This window comes from Odocoileus virginianus, chromosome 2 (assembly GCF_023699985.2).
Source record: "Odocoileus virginianus isolate 20LAN1187 ecotype Illinois chromosome 2, Ovbor_1.2, whole genome shotgun sequence".
NCBI lineage: Eukaryota > Metazoa > Chordata > Mammalia > Artiodactyla > Cervidae > Odocoileus > Odocoileus virginianus.
Genome location: NC_069675.1, coordinates 44,424,833 through 44,437,729, shown reverse-complemented (window position 1 = coordinate 44,437,729; position 12,897 = coordinate 44,424,833). Strand labels below are relative to the sequence as shown.

At 49.4% G+C, this 12,897-nt stretch overlaps 1 protein-coding gene across 2 annotated transcripts; it reads right to left on the bottom strand.

The window, feature by feature from the left end:
* Window positions 1-5,402: 5,402 nt before the first annotated feature.
* IL37 (interleukin 37) lies at window positions 5,403-12,673 on the bottom strand. Of its 2 annotated transcripts, XM_020886023.2 has the most exons (4): window positions 12,592-12,673; window positions 6,904-7,023; window positions 6,163-6,305; window positions 5,403-5,734 (listed from the first exon to the last, which is right to left on the bottom strand). In XM_020886023.2, exons 1-4 carry the CDS (start codon window positions 12,671-12,673, stop codon window positions 5,486-5,488), a joined length of 594 nt encoding a protein of 197 aa, XP_020741682.2. In that variant the 3' UTR covers window positions 5,403-5,485. The 2 variants fall into 2 exon arrangements, with proteins under 2 accessions (XP_020741682.2, XP_020741683.2); XM_020886024.2 differs by lacking the exon at window positions 6,904-7,023.
* Between the last annotated feature and the right edge of the window lie 224 nt (window positions 12,674-12,897).

Here is a 12,897-nt window from a genome sequence, read left to right as displayed (position 1 = left end):
TCCTCTTAGCCAAGGACCCTGACCAGTTTTTGTGAAAACCTTATATACCCTAAGTGTACTCGCTCAATCCCACCTCCCCAAATTCCTTGAAACTAGTCTGGACAATGTAAAAGAGAGATACGATCAAAGTTAATCCATGATTCATGAGTCACAAGACTAGATAAACAGTGGATATTTATCAATAGCTTTGTGGGCATATCCCGATAAACATAATGGAATTGACCACTTTGTTCTGTTACAGAGATAATTAGCATATTCTTTTAGGCAACGGAGAGTCCAAGTACAAATCCTGAGGCTCTTTTACCTGGGGTGGGGAGTGGGGGTTCTGGTTTTCCAATGGTTTGCCGTTTCTATAGACACCAGGCACAAAGTTCAGAGTCCACTGGGACGGTGACCATGCGTGTAGCCTAATGTTCACAGCCTGGCCTAAGATGGAGCCCAGCTCTGTCTGTTTCCTCCTTCAATCCCACTTGTCATTGGTGCTGTTGTTTAGCCATGAAGTCATGTCTGACTCTTGCGACCCCTTGAACTGTAGCCTGCCAGGCACCTCTGGGATTTCCAAGGGACTTCCCAGACAAGAATACTGGAGTGGGTTGTCATTTCCTACTCCAGGGGATTTTCACAACCCAGGGATCAAACCTGCATTGGCCACCTGGAAAACCCGTCAGCTCCCAGTAGGAATGGCTGATTCTGGAGCATGGGATTAGGCCAGCTGCTCCTTCCTAGGGCAAGTTCAGACTCTGCCTGGCTAGACCATGTGATGTGACACCACTGATAAGTGTCTGATGGTTCAGGGTAAGCAGTGCACAGAGAGAACTTTATTTCATCTGAGAACTCCACAATGAAGCAACCCTTCCTTCTATATCTGTATCCTTCTACTTAAAGATACAAATTCCCATAGTGCTATTGAAGGAGGAAACAAAACAGGTCTATCTTGAGAGCAGGACTCCATCTTGGGCTGGACTGTGAACTTTGAGCTATATGCCCAGTATCTATGGAAACGACCTACCAACCGGAAAACCAGGCCTCTGGAAGGAAGAGCCCCAGGGCTCTCCGTTGCTAAAAGAATATCCTAATTATCTGTGTAACTCCATAGAATCATACATTCTATTATGCTCATTGGGGTATGACCACAGGACTATTGATAATTGTCCACTGTTAACTACAGCTTAAGGCATATGAATCACTGGGTTAACTTTGATTGTCAGGGAATTTGGGGAGGTGGGTTTGTGCACACTTAGCGTATATAAAGTTTTCCCAAAAACTGGTCGGGGTCCTTGACTAAGAGGAGACTCTGCCTTGGGCCCGCTGGTATAATAAACTGCACTCCACTATCTGCATTGTCCTTCTGAGTGAGTTTGTTTCCCGGAGCTCGTGGCTACAACATTTGGTGCATTGGCCGGGAAACTCCTCACTTTGAGGAGACAAGTCCCATTTGGGACTACTCTGAGGCCTTATGGCTTGAATCTTCAAGAGGGGGGAAGGTGCCTCGCCCTTCTGGAAGGATTCTGCTTCTCAACGCCTGGACCTTTCACTTTAGCAGGTAATGGATAGCAGCAGGGGAACTGAGTGCTCAGGTGAGGAGGAACCCACCCAGCAGGGTGGAAGAGGGGGGCCTGATCCCCCCCACCCCCGGGGAGGGACTAGAAAGGGCATGGGCCCACAGGAGCCTGGAATAGGCAGATGGCAGCGATTGCATGGTACACAGGTCGAAAAGTGTGTTAGGGCTCAGGAAGGAAATTTGTGAAGGTCTTTTAGGAGGTGTGTCCACGCCGTCTTGGGGAAAATTATTACCAAGCAATCACCAGGGGATTTTTAGAAGAAACTTGGTCCTTGTATGCTTGTATTCTATCCTCCCCCAGGAGGTGTCCTGTCTGCTATGAAATTCTTGACCCCCTCAGAATTATCAGGCTAGAAGGAGGGGGATATGTAAGTCAGTATAAATTGGCTTTTCTGGAGACAGCCTAGCATGTGGGATATTTAACCCATCTGTGTTTTCATCCACACCTGATCAAGTCCACCAAAGCAGAACGACTTTAAGGAAGAAATAGTCTTGGACCACATGGTGTTCTGGTTTGGCCATACTGACTGGCAGGTAAAGAGCTGCTGATCCCCCTTCTCCCTCTGGGATCCCTTTGGATCCCTGGGATCCAAATCTACAGGATTTGGACGAGGATGACCAACCCCTCCCCCACACTGGATGATGAAGTGCCCGCCACCCAGCGTTCTACCAGGACTAGAAGCCGCCATAATGCCCGATCCAGGGCCAGGTGAAGTTCCCCAGCAGCCACTGCTCCTCCGCCAGCTCTCCTGGAGGTCACAGAGCCGCCACCTCGGCAGGCCCCGATCCTGGGGGCAGAAGCCTCTGGCCAACACTTCCAGGATCCGGCTCCAGCCGAACTGCCCAAGCTATACCCGCCTCTCCTGGTGAGTACTGACAGAAAGGGAAAAGGAGACACCAGAATCAAACAGAGGCTGCGTTCTGCTAAGGAGCCCGAAGAAAGGACCCCGCTACAAATGCCCCTCGGAGAGTTACAGCAGCCTCCAGTTCAGGGGCAGATGGCGACTGCCATCAGCCCCCCGTAGCCTATGATTACCAGATTAAGCTAATGGAGACTATTTTTTGAACCCACTGCCCTACACGGGATGACATAACCCAACTTTTAGTCTCCCTCTTCAGCACTGAGGACAGACAGAGGATCCTAACTGAGGCCAGAAAATGGTTACAAGAAACGGCACCTGAGGGCATTGCAATCCTGCTGCGATGGGCAGAACTAGCCACCCCCGATGAGAGGCCCTGTTGGGACTATAACAGAGGGAGGGAGGGCCACCTGGAGAGATATTGGGCAGCTATTTTACAAGGTCTCAAGAGCGGGGCCCAAGAACCTATAAATAGGGCAAAATCCTCCGAAGTGATTCAAAGGGAAAGTGAATCACCCTCTGAGTTCTACGAAAGACTGTGTGAGGCCTGTATACTTTATATGCCAATAGATCCAGAGGCTGCTGGGTCTCAGATGGTGATAAATGCAGGCTTTGTGTTTCAAGCCTACCCCGAAAATGTCAGATGGGGGGACACCAAGTGACTCATGAATTTTTATACATCTCTGAATGCCCAGTACCTTTGTTGGGAAGAGACTTGCTGTCCAAATTGGGGGCACAAGTGGCCTTCCCCCCCCCACCATGAAAGACCCACTTTTTGAGTGGGCTCAACCACTTATTTACTCTTCCTCTTGGTAACCCCTCAAGATAAATGGAGGTTGCACAGTCTCCCAGAAGGGAAACCGGGTGGGCTAAACAGTCAAGGGAGAGAGAGGGAGAGATAGAGAGAGTTAACTCAACAATTCCCTGAGGTCGGAGCGGAAGACAACCCTCCAGGCTTACAAAACAAGTCCCAGTGGTAATAGAACTCAAACCCGGTACAATTAGGTCAGCACCCGCCTTGGGCCTGCCAGACTTTGCTAAGCCATTTACTCTTTACATGACTGAAAAGTTCAAGGTGGCTATGGGAGTGCTGTCCCAGACTAGGGGGACATGGGACAGACCCATGGCTTATCTCTCAAATCAGTTGGACAATGTTGCCACTGGGTGGCTGGGATGCTTACAGGTGGTTGCTGTGGTTGCCTTACTGGTCCGGGAGACAACCAAGCTGACTTTGGGCCAAGATTTGATTGTAAAAGTCCTGCATGAGGTCAACACTCTCCTGCGAGGAGACACCCATAAATGGCCGTCGACATCCCAGATTACTCAATACCAGGGACTGTTATGTGAGAACCCCCATGTTACTATTGAGCCTTGTCAGGCCCTGAATCCGGCCACTCTCCTTCCCGTGGGAGAAGGTGGGCCCTCACATGATTGCAAAGAAATATGCCAGCAGACCTGACTTGAGAGACCAGCCAATCCCGGACTCAGATTGGGTCCTGTACACCAATGGCACCAGCCTGGTGAGACAAGGACAACGACTATCGGGATATGCAGTAGTCATGGAAGAAAGCATCATTGAGGCTAGCTCTTTGCCATCACACTGGTCTGCTCAGTGGGTCAAACTATATGTTCTAATTCGGGCCCTCCAGCTGTCAAAAGGTAAGAAGACAAACATTTACACAGACTCCAGGTATGTTTTTGCTACTTTACATGTACATGGGGCTTTATATAAAGACAGAGGTCTTCTGACAGCCAGCAGAAAGGACATTAAAGATAAAGAAGAAATTCTGACCCTATTAGATGCTATCTGGGAACCAAAAAGGGTTGCAGTCATACACTGCTGAGGACATCAAAAAAAGGATACCCCCCAGGCAGATAAATAGACTGGCAGATAAAACTGCTAAACAAGCAGCCGAGGGCTTGGGGGTGACAAGTGAAGCCCCTACTAAAGCTCTCGTATTGGCGGAGCTGCCTGAGCTAACACCAGAGTATCCAAAATACACTGAAGCCCCAAATCAACTAGCCAAAGTGGAAGGGGCCATGAAGACTGAAAAGGGATGGTGGGAATTGCCAAGTGGCAAATTATTGGTACAGGAGGAACTGGCATCCACTCTGGTAAGCCAAACACACCAAGCATTCCACCTAGGCCATGATAAACTGGAAAAGCTAATTTGAAAATATTTCTTGGTTCCCCACCTCTTTTCCCTATGCAGGACAGAATCTCAGAACTGCACTGCCTGCTCAAAGGTTAATGCTGCCTCTCGGCACTACTTGGGTGAAGGGTGATTTGTGGAATATTGTTATAGTTGCCTTGATGGTTCTGCTTTGTGGACCCTGCAGTTTACAATGTATTATGAACTTTGTAATACAAAGATTGGTGTCGTTCTCCCAAATTGACGGTTGGAGAGCCAGGGTGCAATATATCCCTATGAATGATGCTAATACTATGAGTTAAGAGCATCGAGAGTGAGGAATGAAGGAGGAAACAGAACAGGTTCTATCTTGAAAGCAGGACTCCATTTTGGACTGGACTGTGGACTTTGAGCCATATGCCCAGTATCTATGGAAACCACATACCAACTGGAAAACCAGACCCCCAGAAGGAACAGCCCTAGGGCTCTCCATCACCTAAAAGAAAACCCTAATTATCTGTGAAAAATAATAGAATCATACATTCTATATGCTTATTGGAGTATGACCACAGGCCTATTGATAATTGTCCACTGTTAACTACCTAGGCTTAAGGCATATGAATCACGGGTTAACTTTGATTGTCAGGGAATTTGAGGAGGTGGGTTTGTGCACGTACACTTAGGGCATATAAGGTTTTCCCAAAAACTGGTCAGGGTCCTTGGCTAAGAGGAGACTCTGCCTCGGGTCCCCTGGTGTGATAAACTGCACTCCACTATCTGCATTGTCTTTCTGAGTAAGTTTGTTTCCCAGAACGCATGACTACAACATTATTAAGAAATGAAAAGAGGTTAATGAGTAGTTCCCATATTCTTCTGCCATTGGTACACAGTTAGAGAAGAAAAGACAGGAAGGCATCTGATGGGGCTGTTTCTTATTCGCTGACTTCACTGGGGCTCATTTCAGCATTGCAGATGTGCCGAAATGAAAACTCAGTGTGTTTCCTTCTTCCGTGACTTTTTGTCATTCCAACTGGTTCCCCAGGATGGTGGGAGGTGCAGACGAACCATCCAGGGTGGGCAGCCGACTCTAAGGTATTCCAAGAGCCCACTTTATTCCGATAAAAGATGAAGGGCAGACATGTCAGTTTCTTCTGGGCAGCCAGGTTGGAAAGTTTCTTCTTCTAGGAGGTAAGAGAGATGAGTTAGACAGTACAGGTTTTGGGATGGAGAAAACTCAGTGTGTGTGCTCTTGCAGCAAATCCTTCCACTCAATACTTTCCAGGCAGATGGATGCTCCTGTTATATTAGCCAAAATTAAAATTTGTGGAGCATGTGGGTAAAGAATCTGCCCGCCGTGCAGGAGACACAAGAGACACAGGTTTGATCCCTGATTTGGAAAGATCCCCTGGAGAAAGGCATAGCAACCCACTCCAGATCCTTGCCTGGAGAATCCTGTGGATGGAGGACCCTGGCAGGCTACAGTCCATGGGGTCTCAAAGAGTCAGTCACGACTGAAGTGACTGAGAACAACACAGCCCAGACAGGCATTGAGGACTTTGACTTTCCACTTGGGTGGCCGAGGGCAGAAGAAACCGGCTGAAACCCTCACCTTCAGCTGCAGGGATGGCTGGCTTTGCCCTTTCTTCGTGTCACAGCAGAGACAGAGCTCGCCTTTTGAGACAGCCAGGAGAATGGGGCTTCCTTTGTTCTCACAAACTGACTTCACACGGGAGGCTAATACAAAGAAGGTTTCTGGAAAATGATAGAGGAATGCGTTGGTCCTTGGCATAGGGAAGAGGCCCTCTTGCCTGCTGGGGTTTTGGGAAAGATGTGAACACCTTTCCTTCATGTCTGTTAGTGGTTCAATTGTGTCCGACTCTGCAAACCCATGGATTGTAGCCTTCTAGGCTCCTCTGTCCATGGGATTCTCCAGGCAAGAATACTGGAGTGGGTTGCTGATCCTGCCTCTAGGGGATCTTCCTGAGTCAGAGATCAAACTCAGGTCTCACGCATTGCAGGCAGGTTCTCTACCATCTGAGCCACCAGGGAAGCCCTTGGCTCTGGGTCAAAGACACCCACCCCCCATTCACTCTGGCCAAGTTGTCCCTTCTTCCACAGCCTGGGTCCTTCTTTCAGAAGAAGAATCCTCCCAGAAAGACATCCCTCAAGTCTTGTCATCATTACAGACTTGCCATCTAATTCCTAGCAATCCTAGTGGTTCCTGGACCCTTTCACCCTGCTCCTCCCGACCGTCTGGAGCTGCAGGAGTGATGCAGCCTGAGCTGAGCCCCTCACAGGAAGGCGGTCCCCTGACTGCAGGAACAGAAAACACGACACGCCTGAGAGTCACCTGGGAGTATGTAGGTCTTATTCGGAACTGCTCTGAGGGTCTCAGAGTCCAGGACCAAAACTTTGTGATCCCTGTCATGGATGGTGAATTTCTCTGGGCCCTTGGCCTTCACTCTTGGACCTAGACCAAATTAACCAGATAGGAACATTTCACAATGAGCACAGAAAATTCGACCTTCCATCCCTGTATGTGTGTGTGTGTGTGTGTGCGTGTGTGTGTGTGTGTGTGTGTGTGTTAGCTGCTCAGTTGTGTCTGACTCTTTGAAACCCCATGGACTGTAGCCCACCAGGCTCCTCTGTCCATGGAATTCTCCAAGCAAGAATACTTGAGTGGATTGCCATTCCCTTCTCCAGGGGATCCTCCCAACCCTGGGATCAAACCCAGGTCTGCTGCATTGCAGGCAGACTCTATCATCTGAGCCACCTAGCCCTTGGTCAATGGTCCTGGCCCCCCACCCTGCCTGTGAACTTGGCCATCACAGCCCCCCCTCAAGATTTCTCCCACCCCAGGCTGTCTGCCTTGCTCCAAACAAGCAATTTAGCATGTATGTAAGCACCTGGGCTCTGATTCTGACACATGGGTTCAAATCCAAGATCTGACACTTACTACTTTAGGACTTGTTTAGTCATTAAGTCATGTCTAACTCTTTGCCACCCCACGGACTGTAGCCCATCAGGCTCCACTGTCCAAGGGAATTCCCAGACAAGAACACTGGAGTGGGTTGCCATTTTCTTCACCAGGGGATATTCCCGACCCAGGGAGGGAACTCACACCTCCTGCATTGGCAGGTGGATTGTTTACCATTGAACCACCAGGGAAGACATACTTTAGGACTTAGAAGTTACTAAATCTCTCTAAACCTCAACTTCCTCATATGTGAAATGAGGGGAAGTGGTAATAACAGCACCTACCTGGGGTCTTGAGAGAATTTAAATGCTTAATCAGATGAATAAGAGTTAGCCAGGTATCAGCTTCAGAAATCACTCAGTACTAGTGAATCATTACTCTTCTTAACCCTCTTTCCTGCATCTTCTCAGGGGCCTAACACTACCAGTACTGCCTGGGCTGGGACAAACCCCTGCTGGGCTGATGCACGGACAGTGGCAGAGCAGGAGGTGAGACGTGGAGGTAGGAAGGACCCAGGGGCACAGCTTCATACAAGATTGAGCTGGCATTGCCAGGTTATATTGCCAAGCTATAGGGTTTGTGCCTGGCCTTGGAGGAACCTCCCTGAACAGTCAGGACCTGCCACAAGAATACCAGGGGACTTCCCAGGGCCTGGCTCCTAGAGACACATTTGGGCCATTCCTGCTTAGAGTGCGGCACAGGGAGTCTTCCCTACTGGGCCTCGGACAGGGCAGGTGACCCAGCCCTCCCTCGTAGGATGAAGGGCAGGAGCCCACACGTGGGCCAGTAACCATCAGGGATGGGTGTCTGTGAAATGTCCAGGGTGATAACACAGTAGCCACCACACCAGGTGGCCGTGTAATATAATTATCCACCCTAGGCAATTATAATCAGTGATGAAATCTGAAGTCTTGTTCTCATCCTCTGTAATCAGCACAAGGCCCCTGACTGGTCTCAGCTTGGAATATCCTTCTGGTCTCCTTCTTCTGCCCGTGAGTGGGGAAGGCTCCTGCTGGCTCTCCTGCCACCTCCTCCAGGAAGCCCTCCTAAGCCCCTCTGTGGGGCCCACTTCCTCTTGGACCACACAGCTCTTTGTACCCATCCCTGAAGCATAGGTATTGGTATCCTTTCCCCATCTCCCTGCAGCATTGTAAGCACCCTGGGAGCAGTTCCCCTGCTTGATGTACCCACCATCCTCAGCCCCAGCCTAGAGCCCCACAAATCATGGACATTTGATGGAAAAGATGACTGGCCCAGGCAAGACCCTAAGAGGCTCTGCAGTGGTGTAGGATCAGATGAGATTCATGCCTCTCAGCTCTGCTCGGGTTAGAATGTCCTAGGCAGCATTTCTGGGCCCTGGACATTCTGAGTTCATGGTTTGGATGCATGTTGATTCAGAATCATTAAACTAGATTAACTCTCAGCCTTTCAACGTGTCAAATGTTAACCAGACCTACAGACTCGGCCTTTCAGGGCTGTTGATGCTACTGGTCTGAGGACCACGCTTTGACTGTCACTGTCTAAGGCAGTGTTCTCAGTCTTGGCTCTACAGCAGAAATCACCTGGTGGGTGACCTTTTAAGACCATAGATGCCCAAGCCCCAGCCCCCTGAGATTCTGATTCAATTGGTCCAGGGTGAGACCCAGACATACTATATAAGTTGCATTCCTAGCATTAATACTGTGCTTTATTTTTTCTAACCTTTTTAGTGTTTCCTAAATCTAGTCTTCTTTTCCTTCTGTTTCCCTCCTATCACCCCCTCCCTTGGGCCCCCGTCATCTCACACCAAAGCTTGGGTAGAATCCTCTTAACTTGTGTTTCTCACATTATGAAAAAACTGAAAAGTGAAATGAAAGTCACTCAGTCGTGTCAGACTCTTTGCGACCCCATGGACTGTAGCCTACCAGGCTCCTCTGTCCATAGGATTTCTCAGGCAAGAATACTGGCTTTGCCAAGCCCTCCTCCAGGGGATCTTCCCGACCCAGGAATTGAATCTGTGTCTCCGGCATTGGCACTCAGATTCTTTACCACTAGTGCCACATGGGAAAGTCATGCAGTACCTTTAGATTCCAGCATCTGTCACTTACTATTTGTGTCATCTGGCGCAGGTAACCTGCCACTGTTCCTTAGTTTCTGCCCGTGGAATTGGTGATGTTAACCATTTCCTCATGGGGTTATGGGAGGCTCACAGGGTAGCTTATGAGAAGAGTTTTAGCTTAGTGGAGCCACCATGGCCTTCAGGGGTGTGGGTTCCAGGGCGGCCCCTGCTGGCCATGTCTCTGATTTTCATAAACACAGTGAGTAAGGACTTAAGGGTTTCCAGGCTCCTGGCCATGATCAGAGGGACTACCAGGCTCAAAACCTTTCTTCTCTTGTGCCCCTCAGCTGCTGCATATTACCTGCACCTCAGAAACCAACTTGGGCTCATCTTTCTTTTTTTTGTAAATTTATTTATTTTTAATTAGAGGATAATTGCTTTACAACATTGTATTGGTTTCTGCCATACATCAACACCATACATGTTATCGGCCCTCCTGAAACTTGCTTCTACGAAGATAAAGCCTCAGCTCCATCCCAGCACCTGAGGTGCCCCCAGTCTCTAATTCTCCCACTCCCCTGAGAGCCCAGCAGCTCATCCCCCATCCACACTCTCACCCTTTACCACACTCATCAGTTCACCCGGGGGCCTTACCTGCATGGGCAGAATTCATGGAGGTGAGGCTGGGGCCTGGCTCCAAGGCATCTCTGACTGGGTCTGGGATCAGAGACAGGGAAGTTAGCACAGGCAATTGAAATTTTCAGGAGCATCAGGGGCCATTGACTGTCTTACTTCTTTTGCATGTGTTTTGAGAAACACTGAAGCAGAGAAATGGTGATGACATTATAAACAGCTTCCTTGGTCCAAAATGGTGGAGGTGAAGATTAAATAGTTTCTGGGGGCTTCTGGTGTGGTGCTGTGGATAAGAATCTGCCTGTCAGGGCAGGGTACGTGGATTCGATCCCTGGTCCAGGAAGACTTCGTGTCCTGTGGAGCAGCTAAGCACCTGCGCCACAGCTACTGAAGCCCATGTGCTCTAGAGCCCGTGCTCTGCAACAAGAGGAGCCACGCGGTGAGAACCCCACACACGGCAACGAAGAGTAGCCCCTGCTTGCTGCAACTGGAGAAAACCCGCACGCAGCAATGAACACCCAGCACAGCCAAAACTAAACAATTTTTTAAAAAAGGAAATAGTTTCTGAATGCAGAACTTCCTAGAGCCCATACTTATTAGAAACACATGCACTGCATTCTTCCAGTGGAGACAATATACCTTGCCCACATTACTCTGAGAATCATCTGGAGGATTTTCCTTCATGAAACATCATTTGAGAAATTCCTAAATGAAGTGTCTGGTCATAAACCTTACAACTCTTGCACAGTGAGAACACACAGAACCTGCTGCTGCTGCTAAGTCGCTTCAGTCGTGTCCGACTCCGTGTGACCCCGTGGACGGCAGCCCACCAGGCTCCTCTGTCCCTGGGATTCTCCAGGCAAGAATACTGGAATGGGTTGCCATTTCCTTCTCCAACGCATGCATGCATGCTAAGTTGCCTCAGTTGTGTCCGACTCTGGGCAACCCAATGGACAGCAGTCCACCAGGCTCCTCCATCCACAGGATTCTCCAGGTAAGAATACTGGAGTGGGCTGCCATTTCCTTCTCCAGAAGAGGAAAAACTGAACCCTGTGCTCTGGTATGAAGGTGTCATCCTGTCTTTACTTTGCTGCTCCTCGCCATCTGAGACAGCTCTGCCTCCCACCACTTTGACCATTATCCTCCTGTCTGTCCCTCCAGCTCTAACAGACTAGGCTTCCGAGAAGTGGGAGTGGAAGGCTGGGGGGAGAGGTGGCTCAGACCAGAAGCCTCTCCGGCTCTGTGTGGGGAACAGGAGGCATGCCTTCACCTCTTGTGCAGAAACAGACAGAAATTGAGCAAGGATGTGGTCTCAAGGTCACGGTCTGAAGCTCCCTGGCATTCGGAAACCATGGTATCCGGGGTCTGTGCCTTCCAGTGTCTGCTCCCCACTGTCTTGGGGACAGAATATGCAGGGTGACCTCCACATCACCGTGTCACAGGAGCAGGGCTGTTGCCAAACTGCTCTGTTGTCACTGTTAGCAGGTCCACATCCACCAGACCAACATCCTGATTCATAGTTTTGCAACACTAAACACTGTGTGTGGGTTGAAAACTCCAGGATTTGGTTTCTGGTGTGTTACAAACCTCTCCGTTCACGGTCTGTGCATTAGACAGTCATTTGGGTCAAAAGCCTCCCCTTCTTGTTCCTGTGGAGCCGATATCCAAGTGCCTTCCTCCAGCAGGTACTCAGAAGCCCTGAGCTAGGGTCCCTTTTCCAACCCAGACTCAGAGAACCCCTTCCATCACGTGGCTTTTCTCCTCTGCCTCAGTCGGTGGGGAGAAAGAAGATGCCTTTGGAGGATTCAAAAAGCATTCAGGTGGTGGGGCTTCCCTGATGGCCCTGCCCGCCAATATGGGAGACATGGGTTCAATCACTAGGTTGGGAAGATCCCCTATGCCGCAGAGCAACTAAGCCCACATACCACAACTACTGTGGCCAAGTGCTGCAGCTACTGAAGCCCAAGAGCCCTAGAGCCCATGCTCTGCAACAAGAGAAGCCACTGCAGTGAGAAGCCCATGCACTACAACTACACAGTAGCCCCTGCTCACTGCAGCTAGAGAAAAGTCCATGCAGTAATGAAGGCCCAGTGCAGCCAAAAATAAATAAATTAAAAAAAAAAATCGAGGTGTTGAATCAGGACTTTAGCACCCCAGCTCTTTGGATGAAGATTTAGCTACCATCTGGTGCACCTGGACACATGGGGCAAAGCTTCATTCTCCCTTCAAGGATTCCTCTTTTCTACTTCGTTTTCCAAGGAAGTTCTCAAAACTCACATACCAGGCCAGGTCAACAGGGAGAAGCTGGGTCTGGGCCCAGCACCTCACAAGGTCCCTCTTTAGGAGTTATTCTTTGACCCTGGTGTGGATTTTTTAAATAAGAATCTTACCTTCTGAAGAGCACTGGGGTTCATCTCTTTCCCAGTCTTCACAGTCCATTTTCATACCTGGGTTCTCCTCCAAAACGGACATTTTCAGTGTGAGGAAATGACTCAACAGGAGGCTGGGATGAAGGGCATGACCTGAGTGGACAGGAAGAAAATTGCTAATGGCATCTTTTGACCCCTGAAGACCTTGCTGAATGCCCCTTAAGTGTCCATCAGGCTGCAGGCCTTGCTCTCTGCCTGAAAACATTTGCTGCATCCAGGAAGTCCTCCCAGGGCTGGGCCATCCTTTTATGATGTTTGCCCCTCCAA